The 21649-nt window shown below is 55.1% G+C and overlaps 2 protein-coding genes across 5 annotated transcripts in view; both read right to left on the reverse strand.

Annotated features, from left to right (window-relative positions):
- Positions 1-1432: 1432 nt before the first annotated feature.
- MLEC (malectin) lies at positions 1433-13702 on the reverse strand. Its single transcript, XM_075434650.1, has 5 exons — positions 13492-13702; positions 10282-10460; positions 8739-8915; positions 8525-8582; positions 1433-7355 (listed from the first exon to the last, which is right to left on the reverse strand). Exons 1-5 carry the CDS (start codon positions 13694-13696, stop codon positions 7126-7128), a joined length of 849 nt encoding a protein of 282 aa, XP_075290765.1. The 5' UTR covers positions 13697-13702; the 3' UTR covers positions 1433-7125.
- Positions 13703-20087: 6385 nt separating this feature from the next.
- Positions 20088-21649, reverse strand: part of CABP1 (calcium binding protein 1) — a 45003-nt gene continuing 43441 nt past the window's right edge. For all 4 annotated transcript variants that reach the window (XM_009936727.2, XM_075434831.1, XM_075434830.1 and 1 more), the window contains one exon: positions 20088-20690. In XM_009936727.2, the coding sequence (XP_009935029.1) occupies positions 20665-20690 (26 nt within the window). In that variant the 3' untranslated portion in view covers positions 20088-20664. The remainder of the gene's footprint in view (positions 20691-21649) is intronic.

Here is a 21649-nt window from a genome sequence, read left to right on the forward strand (position 1 = left end):
GGCCGGAGGGGAGACCCGGGAGCTGCGTCGGGACCCGCCGCGCGCAGAGCCGCGGTACCGGGATGGGCGGGGGGGGGGGGTGCAGCGGGGCCAGCCGGGCGGAAAAAGAGAGATAAAACCCGAACAAAACCCACCGTTCCTGCCGCTGCCCCTCGGGCCGGCAGCGCTGCCAGGCGCCAGCCCGCTCCCCGCTCCGCCAGCGCGGGCACCGGGGGCTCCCGGTAATTAAATCACGGTCTGAATGCGGCAGGGCAGCGGGTAATTAGAGAGCGGGTGTCCCCCAGAGAGCCCTGGTCTTTTTAGGGGACGGTGGGGCAAGCACTAGCCATGGAGGGGACACCTCAGCTGCCATCACTGCCGAACAGGGACCCCAATGTGGGCAGGGACAGCGACCGGCCAGTGTGCCCCAAGGAGAGTCACCCGTGCCCTGCCATGCTCGCCCGGAGTCACCCAGCCTGCTGGCCGTGCCACTGTCACCCCCTGTCCCCGTGGGCACACCGCGGAGGGACAGTGGGGTCAGCCAGTCTGCTGTGCCACTGTCACCCCTGTCCCCGTGGGCACGCTGCGGAGGGACAGTGGCAGACCCCGAGCCTGGCGGGAGGGACTGGGGAGGCCCCACGGGAGCAGCACGTCGAGGAAACGATGCGTTTCTTCCCAAAAGAAGGACTGCCCGCAGCCTGCTGTAGGCACTTCAGGGCTGCTGAGAGTCACCTCGAGCCCCTCCAGTGAACAGGGACAAGAACAAGAAACATCTGCGTCCTCTTTTCAGACTCCAGCCAACACTCCCCCCGCTCAGGACGACTGGAAGCAGATTTAGAGCAGTGGTTAGTGACGTTTGCTGCTGTTTGTGAGCAGCACGCGCCTGCTACCGTCAACCGAATGCTATTTCCAACAAGCCTGCCCACGCCAGAGCTCCCAAAGCCTCCTCGCCGCACCGCGTCTGGTCCCTCCACCGCGCCCGAGGAAGGGCAGACCGAAGGCCCAGGCTGTCCGGAAGAGCGGCTGCTCTGCATGGGGCCAGGGTCCCTCGTCCCCTGGGAGCAGGCACCCCAAGGAGGAAGGCACTGCTTTCTGCTCCAGCTCCAGCCTCTTCTGACGGCCTCCGACGTGGTTTCAAGCTGAAGCCAGGGCCACTTGCAAACCCCCCGCAGGCAGATCGCATCTCCGGTGCTCCTGATCTGAGCAGGACGCATCAAGGACCACATCGGCACCGTCAAGAGGACGTTGTACCGTTCGGCTCGCACTTCATGGCTCAAAACAGCCGGCAAGAGGACACAGGAGCTGTGCCAGAGGCAGGCAGCGGCAGGGAGCGGCTGCGGGCTGTCGGACTGCGTCCCCTCCGCAGCGCGGTCCGTGCCGGCCTCCCGCACCGCGAGCCGTAAAGCGGAAGGGGCTCCCCCATCCCCACCGCTAGAAAAGAGGGACCGCCTCATCCAAGTGACAATATAATTTCGTTTATTTTCCTTTAACACACTGCTGGTTAAAACTGCCAGACAGTAGATTTCAGAACATTCCCTCAACCAAACGTCCTGGGGAAATTAAAAATAAAGTCACTACCATGTACCAAAAATAAAATAGCCCACCCCCACGGCCATCTTTCCCCCCAAACTAGTCCCTGCAAAGCCAATGCAATCAGAAATAGACATCTGTGCTTTTCACCCAGGGCCCAAGATTGCTGCAAAACAAACTAAAAAAATGTCACTGCAAGTTGTTATAACACAAAGCAATGGACAGTAAAGTAAAAAAATCCTCCTTAAAAACCCTTTGTACTGGTGACAAGTACAGATGGAGATCTCCCCCCACTCCGTTCAGGCTTTACAGACAACTTAGCCCTGCAGCTTCAAGTAGTCTGTGAACATCCTGGATGCCGACAGCACGGGTCAGTTCCACCCGTCCTAGCCTCCGCAGCCGGGTGCTCCGGAGCGGTGGGACCATTCGCCGACGGGACCCAAACATTCCCGTCACCTGCCCAGCACCTCACGGTCCTGGCTGCTGCCTCCTGGCATGGAGCACAAATCCCGCCTCTGCTCTTGGAGTCTCTGGGGCTGCTTTACCAACCCGGCTGCTTCTCGAGCGGGAAAGCCCTGAACACACGAAGGCCCTGTAGAAACCACGAAAAATTAAAGCCCCGACTCGCCAGCAAGTTTCCAGAGAGCGCTTCACGTCAGCGACCCAACTTGGGAACTGTCACAGCGTGACAGCACAGCCGTGGTAGCACGGGCAAGCACATCCCCACGACACGGAGTGGGAACTACGCCGGGGCAGAGATCCCGCGTTTCCTAGGTTCACACTCTCCCCAGTTAAACTGGTTCAAGCTGTACTTTGCCCCTCGCCTTGAAATCTCCATCACACAAACTCTTCAGCAGAGACCTCTGATGTTTGCAAAAGATTATTCACATTTTCTAATCAGCCAGCACTGTTTCTAGGAGGGAGGAAAGCAGTTCTGTTTTGTTGCTTATTTTTTTTCTTTCCTTTTTTTTGAAATACAGCACTTTTTGGGAAAAAAAAAATCAAAACTTATCAATAGCCTGCAGTAGCATCCCACTGATCAGCCTGGGGACAGCGCCGCCACATCCCTCCCCCTCCCACATCTTCCCCCCAATCTCCAAAAATAGTATTTAATATACAGCAATAAACTCTGAGCAAGCCAGAGTCCCGGAAGACATGGACCTGCTTTCACCTCTCCCGTCCAGCCCAGCACCACTTGAGTGCGGTTGCTACTCTACTCCTGGGACAACACCACTGGGACCCAAGGCGAAAGGCACATGCCCCAGCCCCGCCGGGCAGCGCGCGAAGCAGGGGTGCAGCACAGGAGGCCCATTCCTGTCGTCACGTCTCCGAGCCCGCACAGCTCCAGCCCGGCGTTGTGTTTGGGCCCTTAAGAATACCTGTCTGAGCCTATTTGGGACTAGCCAGTGAAGGCAGACTGGTGGAACCAGGCTGATGTTAAAAAAAAAAAAAACCATCCTTGAATTGTATTAGACTTTGGCATTTGCTGTGGAGATGTAGAAGCGCCAGTAGGTAAATTAGCTCAGTCCTGGCCCAGCGCCCATTCCCCTTGGATTCTCAGCAAGGGTACTTCCCTCCCTGCCACGTAAGTGCAAGAAGCAGACAGATCTCTCCCACATGGGAGCACCAAACAGGGCCTGAAACACTTGGTGCTTCGCAGCTGCTCAGAATCCGTCTGACACCAAGGGCTGAAGCTGCTCTGCTGGTCCTCTCCTTCCTCCTGCTGTTTTCCATCGGACAGGCCTGTTCAGCCCCGACTTCCCACACCAAGACATCTCCCTGGCTGCTGCAATTCCGTCTCAACTTCAGGACAGGCCGAGGGACAAAGCACGGTCTCTGCTCCCTGTTCAGAACCTAACAGTCCAGGGCAAGCTGTCAGCAAGCCAGTTTGGGGGGCAGGACCCCCCAAGGCACACTGCACCCAGAGGCCCCAGGCACCACACGACTACCAGGACCCAGCCGTGACTCAATCGGCTCCGAACTGCGCAGACATGCAGGCACCAGACTTGTCTGGAAGTTCTCCATCCTGCCTTCGGGAGATTTCTGGGGGAGACCAGACCCGAAGGAGCTCTTCCAGTTCTATCCCCTGCTAGGCTTTTATTTCCCATTGACCTCAAGGGCTGGAACCAAAGATACTCACTCACAGTTCTCTGCTTCAGCTGTGACCTCCGGAGCTGGCATCCAGGGACAGCGAGACAGTCCCCAGCTGATCACAAGGGCAGGGAATGCCTGTCCCTTGGGGAAAAAGAAAAACAACTCAGAAGCTCCTTAAAAAAAAAAAGAAGCTTCTTCAAATAGACTTCTATTCAAAGCCTGAGACAAAGGCACCAAAAAGAGAAGGGAATTCATTTGGCTTTCTGCTCACTGCCACCTGGGATACTCAAAAGGGTCAGAGCTGCTGTTTTAGTCACACAGACAGAGGGGGAAAATGGCCTGGCTCAAAGAGAAGAAAGGAGGGGCTGATGAGGGGGCTAATGAAAATAGCCTTTGGAACCACGAACCTGAGGATGGATCCAGGCCCAAAACATGACCAACGGTGTCGTCTCCCCTTTATTTAAAGCGGAAGCTTTATTAAAATTGCCCTATCTGCCCCTCTCTACACAACTGCTCCACGAGTCAAGGCAGGGTCTGTTCCGACCCAGCTCCCCACACTCCTCACAGGGACACGCGCTTCACCTGCTTGCTGCTGGCCGGAGGCAACAAAGCACGTACAGGTTTGTCTCTCACCAGTCTCAGCTAAACAATGCCTGGGACATTCCCTTAAGCACCTGTGCTGGAAAGCTACAGCCAACCCAAACTTTCTCCTTCCCTGGTCAGGACCTGGTACCTCATCGTACCCATCTGGCTGGCTTGCAGGCACCAGACGGAGAGGACAAGGGCACCCAGCTCATAGCACCGTAACGGGGTCAGGAATCCTCCAACCACCCAGACACCAGCTTTGTAGTGACAAAAATGGGTAAGAACAGAGCCAGAACAACCAAATTGAAGCCATGATGAACTATTCCTCCTCCTTATTCTTAGTCAAATATGACAAACTCATTTGAAGGGAGCAACTGGAACACAACAGATCACACCCTGCATAGCCATGCCTTAGGACAGCTGATGGCACCAGGCGGGTGCCCCGGCCGCCAGGACAGGCAGGGATAAACTATCCTAGAAGACTCATCTCCGAGCTTTGCACACCTAAACGCACACCCCTTTTCTCACGCTAGTCAAGGCGCAGAGATTAGTGGGTGAGCCACAAGAAGCTGAGTGATCCCTTGCTTCAAGGTTGCTCAAATAAAATGCAACCTAAAAGGCCTGGAGGAGAACAGCTCCTTCCAGACACACTTGCTTTGAAGCCCAGGTTCTTTGCTTAACAAATCAGCACAGTTCATGCTTCTCAAACTGACAAATATCTAAATGTCTCCGCGCTCCAGTCAGAGCAATCCCCAAAATGCTGGAGAATCTCCGCAGGCACCGTCACCAAACAAAACAGAGCTCATATTTGACAAGAGTTTTATAAGCACTAGGATTTTCACAGCAGCTAGAAGATGAAGCACACAACTTCAAGCTTACCACCTTTTCATGCTCAGGTCTGCTCTTAAGATCTGCTCTCTCTAATGCCCATCTTCTGGCGTGGCAGGGACCCTCTTGCTTCTCCCAAACTGGCTGTTACCACATGTGCAACTGGAGAGGAGGTAATTCAGGTCCCACTGCTTGCTTTTTAGCTCACAGACGCAGAATTACGGTCAGGCCTATAGCAGTGACGTGTGCTATCAGCAAGGCAAGGTTCAGTGCCACTGCCACGCAGAGCAGTGCTTCGACACCTCCCCTAGTTCCCGTGCTGGAGGCCACGGGCTGACAGCTCACATCAGCTTGAGGGTTAGGAGGAAGAGAAGGCTTCAGCTGCTTGGGCCCAGCAGAGCAGAAAGGCTGCTCCTCCAGTTCCCTTTCCAGAAACTAGGGAAGCCTGCTGACCACTCTCAGCTCAAAGAAAGGCCAAGCCACAGCAGGGGATCAAACCCAGGAACAAGTGCTAGGAAAACTCAAGCCCAGGGAGCAGCAGCAGCTAGGAGGACGCTGCCGAGTGCAGCTGCTCTGGGTAAAGAGAGAGCACTTCTGAGAACAAGAGAGACAGAGCGAGGTACAGCGTCCTGCGCACCCAGAGCTCACCGGCATCGAAGCTGAGCCGACCCTGCCTGGGACAGATCCTGCTCCAGAACACAGAACATCTCCCTCCCACCAGCCAGAAGTGCTGTCGGATGCCAAGAGCGCGGGAAGGCAGCTCCTCGGGGCCTGCAGCTCTGGATCAGCAAGCGCAGCGAGGGCTTTCGCTCTGTGCAGCCTCTGTCAGGCTGGCGCAGGCTCTGCATGTGGAAACAGAAGCCTCCTGCAGAAATATCCCTGGGGGAAGCGGGTCACCTTGTCTCCGGTGTTCTGCTCGCTTCCAGATCTCTGGAGGGCACAAACCCCCTTGGTCAACAGGACTGAAGTGCTGGACACGCACCCCTTCACCACAGTGCCTCGATACGCCACGCTAACCGATGACACTGACCGACTCCACTGCGCTTCTCCCCGCTGCAGGCAGGCCTGGTCCCTACAACAGCGAGCAAGAGCTCACAGGGAGCATCTGCGAGGTTGCTCTGCTCTGTCCTGCAGCACAGGCTCTTCACAGTCACGGGGCAGGGAGGGAGCTAGCTGTTAGGAAGGCCAAGGAACAAGTCCAGAACCTCCTCTCTAGGTCATCTGGTTGTCAGCTTCTTCCAAAGGACAGGTCACTGGCTAGAAAGGGCAAAACAAGGAACTGGGCTTAAAATTAAACCTTTGAAAAGGATGTTAAAGGAAACAAAAGCCATAATCAATACAGAAAACAAGTGCATCTGATGAGACGCTAACGTCAGCCTCTCACAGGCTACAGCAGAATCCCTCTGCAACGGATCTAACATTACAATTGCCAAACAAGGAAAGTCTCTCCCAACCGGTGCAGCAAATCAGGCCAGACGAACCCCTCTGCTCCTGGCGCAGCTCGCACTCTCGGGAGGGGAACATCCCCACAGAGGCTGAGCGGCTGGCTGGAATCGCGGTATCTTTCTTTATGCAGCCGAGTACCATATATCGTGTTGCACACGTTCAGGGAGATGCTGAGCCAGGCTCCGTCCTCCATAGTCATCAGCCACCAAACGGCACCGCAACACTTCCACGCTCCCGGAGAAAACGTGTACCAAGGCCTGGTTTCAAGAGCTGCTTCCCTGCTTAAGGAACCATATTCCACCCAGCAAAGGCAGAGATCTTGCAGCACATGGCTTTCTCTCAGTGTGGGACATGGCCCAGGACTGGTAGCATCAGCTTCCGCCAGCCCTATACACAGACAGCCAGGACTCGGTTTACTCTTGGATGCCCCAGGGAGGATCAGAGGCTGCACATGGTGTGAAGGGGAAGGCGAGGGCCTCGCTGCTTGCTGGCAGGGGGAAGGTAAGCTCCCTCTTACCTGGACCTGCTATTCATTCCAAATGAATCATCTTTTTTTTTTTTTTTTCCTTAAATTATGAACAATATGGAGAAATTGAAAGCAATCGTGTTTGGTCCAACTCCTTCCCTCACAGCCCCTTGGCTGATGCTCTGTGGGGCTTGCTCTCACAATCGGCAGAGGCAGAAGAGGGTAGGAATGAAGACACCAAAGGCCACCAATATAGGAAACATGAGGCTGCTGTTGTCTGAGGCATACGGGTTTGGTGTGCGTGGGCCTGACTGAACCCGGTTCTTATTTGCCTGTTTTTTAACACTGGAGCCATCATCATACTCATCTTCATCATCATCTTCCTCTTTTTTCTCCAGACCTGGGTGCGGCTGCAACTTTGGAACATCTGTTGGACAAGACAAAAGATTGCAAGGAGGCAGGATATAATCTGGGAAATCACCAGAGTCTCTCCCTTCCCCTCTCCCCTATCCTGCATGACCACAAGCAACAGGGCGCCTGGCACCATGTCAACACCACAGCCAGAGCCCCCCGGGGAACAGGAGCATCCTCCCTCACAGGGGCTCACAACACTGTTTCTTTCCTCTGTGATGCAAGAGCATCCAAAGACCCAGCCTGCAAAGAAAACAACATGCATCCACCCCACCCACCTGTCACATGGGGGAAGCTGCAGCACAAAAGCACACCTGGAGTGTAACAGCCAGATACCGCAGCTGGTGAGTGAGATCCAGTCACAAACAGGCACCTGCTGCCTGCGGGACCCGCAGACACAGGCGCAAACAGGAACGTGAACAACCCTTTCCACAAATGGTCCTACCTCACACCACTGCACCCCAGATCTACCAGAGCAGCACGGCCCAGCCCCGCTCACATCCAGCCCTCTGAGCTTGGAGCCCCAACTGCAGGTCCCCCACACAGCCAGGTGCCACCCGGCCACCAGGTTACACACCAGATCTTCAGCAGCACTTGGCAATCCCTGACCAACTGTAAAGCAAACTGATGTTTTCGTCAGAGAGGGGTCCTAAACCACCCCTGTCCAGGAGCTAGAGGGGCTCCAACTCCAGCACAGACTTGCAGAGAGGGTGATGGAAGAGCAAGGACTTTACTAGCACTCCCCACTGCTATCCAGAGGAACTGATATCTGGGAAAAGACACTGCCTTGCCGTACAGCCAAGAAGGCAAAACAAAGCTCCAGGTAAGAAACGCTTAACTGTTAGCTAACAGATCTCTGCAAATTACTTGTCTGCAGGGCTGATGCTGGCATCCAAGGCCAGAGGGAATTTACACCAGATGTGTTCCCTTCCCCTCTACCCCATACGCAGGAAGCCCCGAACCAAACTGATCTTTCTTATCCCAAAAATGACGCAGCTTTGTGCACTTGGAGGAGCAGGAGGACACTACACACCTACTTCATTCTGCAACTGCACTCTGTGGGAACTTGCTGAGAGAAACCGTTTTGGCAGAGGTGGGTCAGCGAGAGCTATGATCTCATAGTCTGAGAAGCAACAGGCTGCTCTCCAAGGGGGAAGAGCCTTCTGGCTCAAAAACAGCGCTTACCTTCCACTGTTCCTTGCAGGATGTATAGGGCACAGATTTTCGGATTGTCATAGTAGCCCTAGAGAAAGCAAAGGAGGAAGCCAGTGCTGCAGCTTTGTGGCAAGAAATATGCTCCCCACGTACCATCACCTCTCCTCCCCCGGCACACAGCTGCATTGTATGACTGGGGAAGAAGGGAAAAAGGATCCTGGCTCTGCCCAGAGAAGGCTATTACCTTTACAAACTCAATGTGGAGCTTCCCCGTGAACGTGGAAACCTCTCCCTGGACACTCAGTTTCCCCTTTTTGATACTCATGGGAATGATCTCATCATGAGCTGTGCTGTGTCCAACTCTGTCAAAAATGTCCAAGTCCTTCACCACCACGTGGCCATTCAAGCGAACATCAAATACCTTCAGGGTGGAATAAACGACAGAGTGTCAGAACGGATTCAGGCATGTGACAGTTGAAAGGGGAACAGAACAGGAAAGGTCTCTGCTTGTTATGCACCCAGGACCAGAAAGCACTGCAGCATGCACTGCCCCACCACACGTGCTCCACTCCCTTGGGAAGGATTCAGAGCCCAAACGCAGCCACGTAAAGACACTGGAGCATTAACATTGCTTTCAAATACCCTAAACTCTGCCTCCTTCTTTTAAAATAACCCCTACACCTGCTGTTCAGAACTGAGGACAGCACAATTTTATTCTGGTTTATTCATACTTTTCTTTCACAATCTTCTTCCACCCACTGGCTGCAGACCTGCTCCTACCACCCCAGGGTGGCTGCGGCACACCACGCCCTAGGGAGCTGAGCCATTTTTAAATAACAGCCTGCAGCAGAGCAGAGAAGAGGAAACAAGCTGGTGAAGGACACGGGGTTTGAAGGAGGTAAAACGCTGAACTGCTAACCACATCTGTGAATTCAGAGTGAAAGTCCTCCTCAGGGCTGCAATGACTCAATCTTCACTCAGCACCTGGGGAATCCCAGCAGAACCACATGAAGGAAGAGGAACCAAAGATACCTCAGCCCTTCGGTTTAATCTGAGGCTGCTTTTTACATCCATTCTGTAAGCCAGCCCCACCAGTTCTGTGCCCTGAAATACTTCTCTGGCAGGAAGGCAGCACAGTGCTTAAGGAGCAGGCTGATGGAGTCCCGGGGAAAGCCAGGCGAAAACACACACTTCTCTCCCAGTTCATCACCGGGCTTTGAGTCCTTTGTGCTCCTGCTTCCACAGCTGTACATGAGGGATTTCAAAGGTGGACAAGGATTATTCTTCTCTAACAAGCAATAAAGAGGGTTGAATTTAACTCTGTGTTTTAGGGATAGGTTTGAACCAGGATCGCATCTTACTAGATTCGTAAAAATTGTTTTGAGTAGATTATATCTATTTAACCCAGAGCACTTCCCTGATTCAATCTGTGTGACACTTCCTCCAGCACAAGCATGCTGTCAGGTCAGGAACCAGTATACAAGCAAAAGGCAAAACCACTTCTTCGTGAAGCCAGCACAGCCTAAACAGATTGTAAAACTCTAGTGCTAGTTACGTTTAGTTGCACATGTTTGTTTGAATGCTTTGTAACACAGTTTTCCACGCCAACTGGAATGTGAGAGAGAGCTGGAAGTTTCAGAGCCCACGAGAACTCTAGGAACTAAGCTAACCATTAGCGCCCTACTTCACTCCTTTCTCCAGCATGCAAAGCAGCAGAGGCAACCCGGACACGCACAGTCTTAGCCAGTAACTCGCATCAAAGAAACAAGCCAGGAGCTGTGGCTTACCTTCTGTTGAGACTGTGCAAAATAGACCTCTGCAAACTTCAACACCAGGACGTAGTCACCCTCCTCTTTGATGGGAACTTCATAGCCAAAGGTTTCCTCATTGTAACGCTCGGTCTGGTACAGAATCTGATCTTCTGCGTTGGACCGCAAGATTGGCAGCTTCATACCGTAGTCAGAGGCTGGGTTTCAAGCACAAAACAGTGAGAGGAAGGGTTAATTTCTGAGGCACATGGAAGAGAGACTTTATACACTCTTGAAGTGCTTAACTCCCTAAGCGGGGTTAGCACTTACGCCCTCATCAGACCTGCCTCCCTGCTCAGACCAGGAGGCAGCACTACTGGAGCAGAAGCAGAGGTAAAGCCCCAGAACCCGGGTCCTGTAGAAAAACAGGTGTGGACCTGCTGCAGTCTAAGACACAATAAACTCACTTGCACTGTTTCCCAAAGAAGAGTCTGTTTCACAAGCAGGGCACGGAGCCAAAGGACTCGGCCATCGACTCCTGCTTCAATGAGGAAAAGCACCTAGAACATTCTCACAACACTTTCAAATTACAAACCCCAAGTACAAAACCAAAACAGTCAGCATAGGACTGAGCTGGCTCATTCATTCAACAGACTTGAACTTCGCTGTTGATGGCATCAGGTTATAGAGACTCACCCACCCTCCCCAGGTGAAAACCTGGGGAATGGCGGAAGGGTGGAAAGCATCAGACATCTCACAAAACCCTTTCATCTCACCACAGCCAGATCGAAGACAGGAAGAAGGAAGCGAGACAGATACACAAGGGTCTCAAGAGCACCAGCAGCTCCATCAACTGCTGTTCTGACAGTCACCCAGCCGAAACGGGTGCTGTCTGCAGGCATCTGGACAGCCCCGAGAAGGGCCCAAACAACATTTCCAAATGGGACAATAACAGCAAAAACAACAGAAATCACAACACTTGCCTCATCTCCAGTCGTTACTTCACCACCTCTAGTGCAGCCCTCAACAGATCTTAACCCGACTTGACATTTCATCGAGTCAGGGTTACTGCACAAATGCAAACCGACGCACGCCTCGAGCTCCAAATCAAATCATTCCCCGGTGAAGCAGGAGGGGAGACTGTGGACACCACCTGCCCGCTGGCACTTCAGGCAGGAGAAGCTGATCCAGACGAAGTTCTCCGCTGACACTTGCGACTTCCACTCCCATTTCCATGGGAACAGACGCTGCACTGGCCAAGACAAAGCAAGAACTACTAACCCGGCACACGTTGCCAAAGGCAGAGCCAATGCAAACGAGCCAGAGGAAATTAATGCCAGGTCTTAGTCTCCTGTTTCACACACAGCTACTCAGGCAATCTTCTGCTTCTCTTTGCCACTCGAACCTGGGCGCAAAGGCTGAAGATTCATCCCCAGAAATACAGAAGGTGAAAAGTTTAACCTGTCCTCCCACACAGATATTTCTGGCCAGCTACAGATTACAGCGGTAGCAAATCAGGGACTCCACAGAAGTCAGCTCCTATTAGGGGAAGGCCTGCACAAGAAGAAAGTCCTTTAATACCCAAGAAAGTAACTGGAGAGGAAGACCCGTCACCTGCCTATCAGAGGTTTGTTGACTTAGCGATTTCACAGAACTCGACTCCACAGTGCGCTGGCTGTGCTGAGCGGTGGCTCACCCAGAGACGAGCAGTATGCACGAAGCTGTACGCGTTAAGCTGCGACTCGATCGTGTTTGGCACCTGGCTATTCTGTAATTGCCGTCAGCACATTTTGTCCTTTAGGGCACAGCATCTGAACTGAGGTTTGAAATAAAAAAGGTTTTAATTTGCCCAGAGGCAGTACAGCCCAGAAACACTGTCCCTAGGTAGTTTCCTCGCAGCCAGCCCCGCATTTCTGCTGTAGCCATTACATGCCTATCAACACAGAGAGCAAATTGAACAATGGTGCAATAAAAAGCCATTGAAGGAAAAGCAGCCGAGAACTCAAAGGGGTAAAGTCTCCTCCTCTGTGCCTGGCACCGCTGGCTGAAGCAGGATTACCGTAACAGCCTGCTGTTCAGAGGGGACACCACAGGCCTTCCCCAAAGGAAGAACACGTCACTGTCTGCTTGAAAAACACCCTTTTTTCTCCTCAACACAAAAATAAATTGTTCAAGTCCACAAGGACATCCTCCTTCAAGTCACACACATGAGAGGTCTGCAAAGGGACGCTGACCGGCAGCGACCAGTGCACCTTCTGTGACTAGGGTGCCAGCTTCCACGGGGGTGAAAAGTTCCTGACAAACTGTGTTAGTATTTAAATGTGACCTCCCCTGTACCCGTTGTGCCCAGACGTCTCTCCACTCACACAGGGTGAGCAAGGGCAGCCCTGGCTGTATGGCACAGGACAACCCTCACCATCCTGCATGGGAACAGGGACGGTTAGACTTAAAAGTCAACAGACAGCTCATCTTCTCCACACCACTCACCTGCTGGCCCCTGGCAGCGGAAGCAGCTCGGCACAGCTAGCTTTCCAACACATTTGTGAATCAACTATGTTTTGGTGCATCAATTATCAGAAAGAAGGCAAAATTCACACGACCTGAGCGGCTGCAGGGGAAGTCGGAAGAGGTAACCCAAGCGCAAGTGTCATATGAGTTGTCCATGCTGTCCTTACTGGTGGCTGGTACTGATTCAGCAGTTAGAGCCGCTGACCGCATCTCCTCTGCCCCTGCCCTGCTCTTGCCCACCCTGCCAGGACTGGAGCTCGGCCGGGAGCTCCCCGCCAAAGACGCTCCGTGCCGGGACCCAGCACCCGGGCTGCGCAGGGCGGGCACCGCGCGTTCCTCACCCCGCCGAGCCGGGCTTCGGCAACTGCGGGAACCCTCCGCAGCGGAGCCAGGCGGGTGCGGACGGCCGGTCCCGCCGCCTTCCCAGCCGCGAGGAGCCGCTTCCCCTCCGGCGTTACACGGCCCCGAGGCCCGGAAAACCAGCCCGGAGCCCGTAAGGCTCACCCCGCCGCCACCGGGGCCCCGGGCGGGCTCCGCCGCGGGGATGGAGGGGGTGCAGCCCCAGGCCGGGCCGTGCGTCGGGTGGGGGGGGCGGCCGAGGAAGAGGAGACCCCGCCCGGCCCTCCGCGGCCGGGACACGGGCCCCGGACCCCCGCCAACACGCAGGCCCCGAGGGCGGCCCCACCGACCCCCCCCGGCGGGCCGCCCGGCGTATCGTGTGTGTCCCCCCCCCGCCCTCACCTCGGCCCACGCGGCCCTCGAGCGGGTCCTTGCGGAAGTGGATGCCGTTCACGTCCACATGGGCATCGCCGCCCGCGTTGACGGCCCAGACGACGCTGTCGGCGAGGCCTCCCGCCGCGCCCGGCAGCAGCGGCACCAGCAGCAGCGGCACCAGCAAGGGCGGCGGCACCAGCGGCGGCGCCCCGCACGCCCCGGCGCCCACCATCTCGGGCTCCCGGCGCCGCGCCCGCCCCTTCCTGCCGCCGCCAGGGGGCAGCCTAACCCGCTGCCGGGGCGGAGCGCGCCTCGGCCAATCCAGGTGCCGCAACGCGAATATTAATTTTCTGCCCGCCTGCCATTAGGCGGCCGCGGGAGCCTATCTGCATATTTATAACGCGCCGAGCCAATGGGCGGCGGGAGCGGGCGATCGGGCTTGGTTGAGGCGAGGGGACGGCGGCGCGCTGCGGCGGGAGGCGTGTCCGGCGGGAGCGGAGCGGGCCGGCCCGGAGCGGGCAGTCGGTCTCTGCGAGCCGGGAGCGCCACGGGCCGGTGCCGCCCGCTCGGGAGGGGAGCGCGGGCAGAACCGGCTCCCTCGGAAGGAGCGGCGGGGAGGGACGAAGCTTCTCAGCGGCGCCTCCGGAGCGGGGACGCAGCCCGCCGAGCTGCCCTCAGCGCCGGACGCCTGAGGGGAGAGCCCCGCCTCCTCCGCTCCTCCAATCAGCGAGCTCCAGCGCGGCCGGAACGCAGAGCACTGTGGGACGGCGGCGGGAGGCGGGGAGGACTGTGGGTCGTCGGGGCAACGGGCGGCGCCGCGGCAGCACCGAGCCGGAGCAGACCGGCCCCGGGACCGGCCCGGGCACGGCGGGCGGGAGCGGAGCTGGGGGAGAGCGGGAGCTCCGCTGCCATCGGGGGCGGCTCCTCGTGACATCCCGGCAGTTCTGCCTCCCGGTTCTCTGCCTCAGCAGACCCGTTGGCGGCCGCTGCTCCCGGGTCTCAGTGCCGTGTTATTGATCCGGGTCTTCCACGAAGCGCTGGCCTTTCGGAATGAAGACGCAGAGCCGCAGGTCGTGAATTAAATGGGCTTGTTGCGTTTGTCGGGTACCTCGGAGGCCTCGGCACGGGGCGCGACCTTAGAGAAGCGAACCCAGTCTGGTGCGGTGGGAACCGCCGGCCCCTGCTCCCTGCCCGGAGCGGGCTCCCGGGTCGGAGTGGGCCCCGGCTGATGTGGGAAATGGACGTTTAGTTCGATTTTGCTGTAGCTTTAGTTTAGTTTGTTCTATAGCTATTCAGCTATGTTAAGGTAAGAGTTAAACACTGTTATTTAGTTTAGTTCTGCTCTTTGTAATCTTGCTACCAAGGACTGTTGTGGCTCAAATGCAGCTCACAAGGACTGCTTGCAAGACAGATGAAGAGAAACCAGGACTGATAACCAGAACTTTGTAAGAAGCAACTCTCTAGCTGAAAGTGTTTCTATGATTTGGGACTCAGCCAACACAGACAACTCCGGAATTTTTGAGCCAAAGGTGAAAGCACACAGCGAGGAAGACTACGAGCCTTCATCCAGAAGACCCCCACAGACGACCACCAGATAACACTGCGCAAGTGCTAAAGGGGGGTGGAGTGTGATAATGAATTCCTAGAAATAACTACAATAGTCCAGCCTACTTAGAGAAGCTTTGTAATAAATATGTGCATGCTTCGTGACTCGGTGTGCAAGTTAGGAGCGATCCCCCTTGCACCCGGCGCCGCAATAAACAGACCTGCTTGATAACTCTCTTGAGTTGTGAAGTTTGATTCTGCATGTCAAGCACGCGTCCTCGCTGCTGTCACATCAGCTCCAGGGCAGACGTGGCACTGCTGTGCTGCCGGGAAGGAGCTTCCTGAAGCTGCACGGTGGCTTAGGAAACCGCATTCAGCAAAGCAGCGTGAAGCGCACACGCTTAGCACCTCTCCAGATCGAGCCACCTCATGCTGGTTCCTGGCAGATCGTCTCGGCGTTACAGACCCCAGCCCTGGCAGCATCTGGTTGAATCCAGACTAATCTCCCGTGTCCCTGCTGTGTTTGTGACCTGTTGGGTGTCCCCCAAGTTCAATTAGCAAAGGAATGCAAGCAGCCGTGGCCAGAACGATGCGGTCCAGTTGGTGAGGCCCAGGGAGGCCTCGTTAGAGCTCATTTGTACTGATTACAGACCATCCTCCCTAATCTCCAGACTTCTCAGCTTAAACTGCGATGTGCTTGGGTCAGGAGCGCAACTTCAAAGCATGTGAACACTTTGTGTGTCACCAGGCTACTGCCCTGAGCTGCAAAAGCAAAGTGGAACGAGGGACAGTGTGAATCGGCAGTGGGCCGAGACAGCTGGGGCTGAGGCTACCAACAGCAGTGTCCACGGGTGCGAATCCTCCTATTTCCAGTCCTGGGACTCACCAGGGCAGCCAAGGCCCCGCCAAGGGCCACACACAGCCCCTCGCGTGGCCCAGGTGGGCTGAGGCAACTGGCCCCGTTGGCTTCTGGGTCCGCAGGGCTTTCACAGGCCTCGCACACACAGAATGGCATCGGGGGCACACACATTGGCTGGGCAAAGCCTGGCTGAAACCCTGTGGTGTTTCTCGGCGAGCTGGGGAGCGTGCGGCTCGCAGCAGGACCTTCGTGCCTCGGTGGGCACAGGGGCTGTGCAGCTGGTGCTGAGGCTTCATTCCAAACCCAGCATCAAACCGCTCGGCACAGACCAAATGTGCCTAGAGCAGGAATTCAGACATGAAGGGATTCACTAGCTAACGTTTAGGTATGACCAAGACAGATCCCTCAGCTGAACGGGTCTCCTTGGCCCCAGACACATACAGGGGCAGCTGGGAGCTAACCCAGCTCATCCCCTGCCTTGGGAGCGTCACCAGGGGCTTTCGTGGCTGTGCCAAGCCCTGGGGTCTCTGTCGAGGGTTCCTGCGGCTCCTGCACATCTCACAGCAAAATATCAGCAACGCTTCCCTGAAAAGAGAAGAGTTTCCTTGAAAAGGAACAGCCCCCTCCTTGAACAGAGGAGGGCAAGCCACTGAGCATTGCAGTACCTCCTCTGCCTCCCTAGCCAGAGCATCTTCTAATACCTAGCCTGGATGATCGCTTCCCAAGAATCAGCAGCCCATCACGGAGCAAGAGGGATTAACTGAGCAGCAGCGAGTGAGGAGGGATCATGGCTGTGGTCATCCGGGTGCAGAAGGAGCACCCACCCTGCTTCACGCTGGCAGAGGACGGTGGACGTGCCGTGATGGCCTGCATTGGCGATGGCCTACACCGCTGCCCCTGGATCATTACTTGCAGTCACCAGCAACTCGATGCCCGCATGTGCCCCAGATGTCAAAGGCTCTGTATCCCGTTACTAATCCACTGAGCCATCGGTCCCTTGATGCAGGCTGGATTTACACCAGTAACCTACAAGTGAAAGGCTCAGGGTTGTCTTCTCAATCCCCTGATCTCTCCCTGTCTGCTGGCAGCTGTGCCAAAATGACTCTCCATCTTGAATCAGTCCTGCCTGCTCTGCAGCCCTGACCATTCACCAGCAGCGCGAGGCATGTGTTTTGGGTACCAGCCATTTACTGCAGGAAGAAGGGACGAGGACTCGGGATGTCCGAAAAGAGCAGCGGAGACGTGTGGGTCAGAAGCAGACCCTGTGGCTAACAATACATCTAAGAAGCCAGCGCGAGACAGCCCCAGTGCCTGGGCCAGGTCCCGACCCACACAGGGCTACAGGGCTTGGGTGCCCGGAGGGGAGCCACTCTGCCCTGCCATGTGGAGCTATTTGGAAGCCTCCCTGGTACCGGACTGCAGATGACAGCAAAAGGATTATCTCGGGAATTAGATTATTTAGATTGGAGCTTTAACCTCTGACCTTGTCTGCACAAGAAAATAGTAAAACTCTCTGGGATTATTTGGGGTTTGTTGTGCAAGTAAAGCCAAGCTTGCAGCAAGAGCTTCTACTAGAAGGAAAAAAAATGAGTGCTTTGGAGACCTACCCTGTCTGACCTGTTCACTGTATCATGGTAAAACCTGGCAGAAAAGAGCTACAGATAATTTGGCGCAGACCCAGCTTTCCTCAGAAGTAGCTGTGGCTCCAGGCCTGCCTCTGCAATGGCACAGAGGTGTCCTGCGGCCACCTTTCGCCTAGCGCTGGGGTCCCTGCCTTTCTTGGGAAGACAAACACAGCTCTGCCATGGTACAAACACAGGGACCTGCCTGAATGAAAGCGGCAGTGACTGGCAGAGAACGTCCCCAGCCGCCGTGATGCTGTGCTGCGGATCAGTGCAGCCTCTAGAAATGGGTTGACAATTTTAAACAAAGACCGTGTCCTGCCATCTGCCGCTGCGGGCAAAGGACGCAGCTGCTGGGTGCAGGGCCCAGGAACAAGCAGGCAGAAGCAGCCACTGTGCCTGTTGCCACTGACTGTCCGTTGGGCTTGTGCGTGCTGGCTGCCGCGCAAGGCGCGTGCCCCGAGTCGTCACTGGTCCCCGCGGGCAGGCACAGTCACTCTGCTGCACGCCTGCAAGCAGCGCAGCTGTCCCCTTGCTCTGCAGACACACGCGTGCTTCTTCCTCCCCGGGCTCCACTGTGCGTGCAGCACCTTTGTGTATCAACACTTCATATGGCAGGCACAAGCCTGCAAAGGTCTCTCTCTCCCCGGTGTTATCCTAAGCACATACATCCTGGGATGCATTAGGAGGAGTGCGGCCAGCAGGTCAGGGAGGTTCTCCTCCCCCTCTGCTCTGCCCTAGTGAGGCCCCATCTGCAGTGCTGTGTCCAGTGCTGGGCTTCCCAGTTCAAGAAAGACGAGGAGCTACTGGAGAGAGTCCAGCGGAGGGCTACGAGGATGAGGAGGGGGCTGGAGCATCTCTCCTATGATGAAAGGCTGAGGGAACTGGGCTTGTTCAGCCTGGAGAAGAGAAGGCTGCGAGGGGACCTAATAAATGTTTATAAATATCTGCAGGGTGAGTGTCAGGAGGATGGGGCCAGACTCTTCTCAGTGGTACCCAGCGACAGGACAAGGGGCAACGGGCACAAACTGAAGCAGAGGAAGTTCTGTCTGAACATGAGGAAGAACTTCTTCCCTCTGAGGGTGATGGAGCCCTGGCCCAGGCTGCCCAGGGAGGCTGTGGAGTCTCCTTCTCTGGAGATATTCAAGACCCGCCTGGACAAGGTCCTGTGCAGCCTGCTGTAGGCGACCCTGCTTTTTCAGGGAGTTGGACTAGATGACCCACAGAGGTCCCTTCCAACCCTGAACATTCTGTGATTCTGTGATTCTGTGATTCTGCAACTTACCAGGACTCTGGACTCTCTTCAGTTTGTCACCCTCATCTCCTAAGCACAACACAGCTCAGCTGCTGTGCCAGTAAACATGGCGACTTGTCAATATGCATTTTCCAGTTTCTTGGCTCACACCCACATTTCTAGGACTAGACCAGCTCCATAGATACACACGCACAGTTTGCATACACCCACCTGCAAACAAACTCTGCTGCTGCTGCACTCCCGGTACCTATCTGCACTCGCTGCTTTTATGCGCGCACACACACAAACCTTTCCCAGCACACATGCCTGTGCAAACATGAGTACACACACACACAGCTGTAAGGAGGAACACAGTTTTTCCACTGCTGGGACATCAGGTATCGCTGCAGCTGTACTGGCTGGCACAGCAGCAGAAAAGCAGAAGAGCAAATCCTCCTTTGGGACAAGGATTTGTGGACCCTGAGAATTTGAAAGGGAACCTGGGAAGTGAAGGGCTTGAGATGCAGGAAGCAGGAGGATATTGGTCCCTAACCTCCCACTTGGAGTTGAGAGGAAAATGGCTCCCAGTCGCACTGAGAAACACACAGCAACGACGATGCCCTTTGAAGCCAAGTAGAAATTAGTCCTGGCTGCTTGTGACTGAGCCTCTGCATAGAGAAAGGCCACAACTGTAGGTCTGGCAGAGTAGGGGAAGGGAGCAGGAGGTTGGAAGCATCTTGGGGAAAGGGGAAGGAGGATGAGCATCTGATGTGTCTGGACGCAGCTGGTAGGGCCTGGAGGCTGCTGTTGTCACTGCTGCAGATGCGTGCAGCGTTTCCGAGTGTGAACAAGCTGGCGAGCAGGGCACTGCCATGCAAGGAGGCTCCAGCCAAGCCCTGGCACCAAGGGTGTTACAGCTTAGCTCCTGCAATGTGGCCTGCACTGTGCACAGGCTCACAGCTCTGTTTGAAATGGTCTGAAAAGGAGGGAGGTTTGGCTGTTGCTGCCTATCCCTCTCCCACCCAGCTCCCCTCTGCGCCCTTTCTCCCCTTGCTCCTTGCCGCAGCGCCGCAGGGGCTCTCACCTGCCCCCCTGAAAGCCCGGGGGATGCAGAGGTGGGGACCCTCCACACTGCCCTCACTGAGAGGCACCTCCAGGCCCCTTCGCCGTGAGGAGAGCAGGAGGGAGGACAGAGCCCTGCCCCTGGCTTAGTGGCCGGCAGTGACTCCCCTTCCTGCAGCAAGGCCTTCCCTCTGGACCCGGGCGCAGACGCCGTGGTGTGCATCTGCCACAGCCCTTCTCCCCCAGCCCAGCCACCACCCCTCACAGGGACATCCAGGCTCCACATCATTTCAGCGTGCATATTTATCGCTTTCCCCCCGCAAGACATGTATTTGAATTTACTCTTGGTAAACATAACCACAGGAGATGCGAATACGTGCCGGGGAAGCATAAATAACTCCACACAGATAGACACACACAGACAGCAAACACAGACACGGTTCACCAAGGGAAACCAAGAAGTGCAGAGCACGCCCTGAGGCTGCCACCAGTCCCAATGACTTTGCTCTCAACCACCAAGCCAAGAGGATTTCTCCTGCTCTTCCTTTGCAGCAGCTGGTGGGAGAATAAAGCTAGGGAGGAGGAGTCTAAAGTTGCAAATATCCCATGAAAGCATCATGGCAAGTCCTGGCTCTGCAGTTTTCTGCAATCATCTCCAAGGAATGGTTCCAGTTGTAGGAAGTTGCAAGTCTTTCACAGTGTGAAAGGGTGGAGGGGCATGGGGACCACCATGAGGGAGGAGCAGCAGGTCATCTTGCAATGTCCCGATTGCAGCCAGCCGATAAACCTTCACGTGGGAACATCGGGGCTAGATGCTCCATCTAGGTCCTCTTCTGCCCTCTCTAAGGTGCTGATTCTTCTTGAGGTGAGAATTGTCTTCAGCGGGACATCATGCGAACAAACTCTGCAACCAACAAGAAAAGACAGCCCTGAAGCAGAAGGCATCCAAGGTCCCCAACTCATCTCGTTCCCTGGAGACAGCACGCAGCCAGGGTGAAACACTGCCAGCAGGTCTGCACTGCTCTGTGACTGGCCCTGGAGAGCTCACACGAAACGGGCTTTAATCCTTGCACTAGATATGGTGATACGATCCCACCAGCAGGTCAGTTCATTGCCTCAGGCTCCCTCCCAGCCAGCGCGCAGTCTTGCTTGCGCCAGCAGCTCCTTGTGAGACACTACGGCAAGGGTTGTCTCCCTTCACTGTCACTTCAGGGAACCTTGATTTATACTCTTGGGAACACGGTGTGATTTCTCAGTAAGCTTGCCACTTCACAGAGACACCTGTGTGGGAAAGCACTAGTGTTTTGGTAGGTGCCAGCATTTTTGTAGATACAAGTTTACTTTGATGCACTTCTTAAAGATACAGGTTAACTGTAGGGATACCCTGGATCTATTTCTTCACCAGCCTGCAGCTTGTGAAGTCAATTACAATTGTTCAAATTGAGTGCAAATGCCATCAAATATAAGTGTGTTTTCATTCTGCACTTGAATTGCCGAGGAACTAATAACTCCGCAAAGAGGAGGGCAGTGGAAATTACCCCCTTGACTTCTCATTTTCCATTGATGGAGCTGTCCTTTGACAACCAAAGCAGTAACTCACAGAGAAAATGATACTGGGATAGCATTTCATGTGGTTTAGCTGTCTAACATAATTTAGCTGTGGGAAACAAGCAGACCTACTGTCGTGTAATCAGCCAGAACATTAGAACAACTGCAGCTACCAGATACTTTCTAGGGAGACACTTCCACTTTTTAGCATTTTCAAAGCCCTCAGAAGCTTCAGCAATCCTGAGGGCTGAGACTTCTTGTCATGTAGAAGACCCAGGAATACCTCTGAGACAAAAAAAGTATGTCAATTTTATT

The sequence above is a fragment of the Opisthocomus hoazin genome, chromosome 13, assembly GCF_030867145.1.
Source record: "Opisthocomus hoazin isolate bOpiHoa1 chromosome 13, bOpiHoa1.hap1, whole genome shotgun sequence".
NCBI lineage: Eukaryota > Metazoa > Chordata > Aves > Opisthocomiformes > Opisthocomidae > Opisthocomus > Opisthocomus hoazin.

Excerpts from the sequence above, each read along its gene's own strand:
- MLEC (XM_075434650.1), bottom strand. The coding sequence starts at position 13,696 with ATGGTGGGCGCCGGGGCGTGCGGGGCGCCGCCGCTGGTGCCGCCGCCC. Across the intron at positions 8,916-10,281 it reads TTGCACAGTCTCAACAGAAG|GTATTTGATGTTCGCTTGAA; the intron begins GTAAGCCACAGC and ends TCCACCCTGAAG. Across the intron at positions 8,583-8,738 it reads TCCACATTGAGTTTGTAAAG|GGCTACTATGACAATCCGAA; the intron begins GTAATAGCCTTC and ends TGCTTTCTCTAG.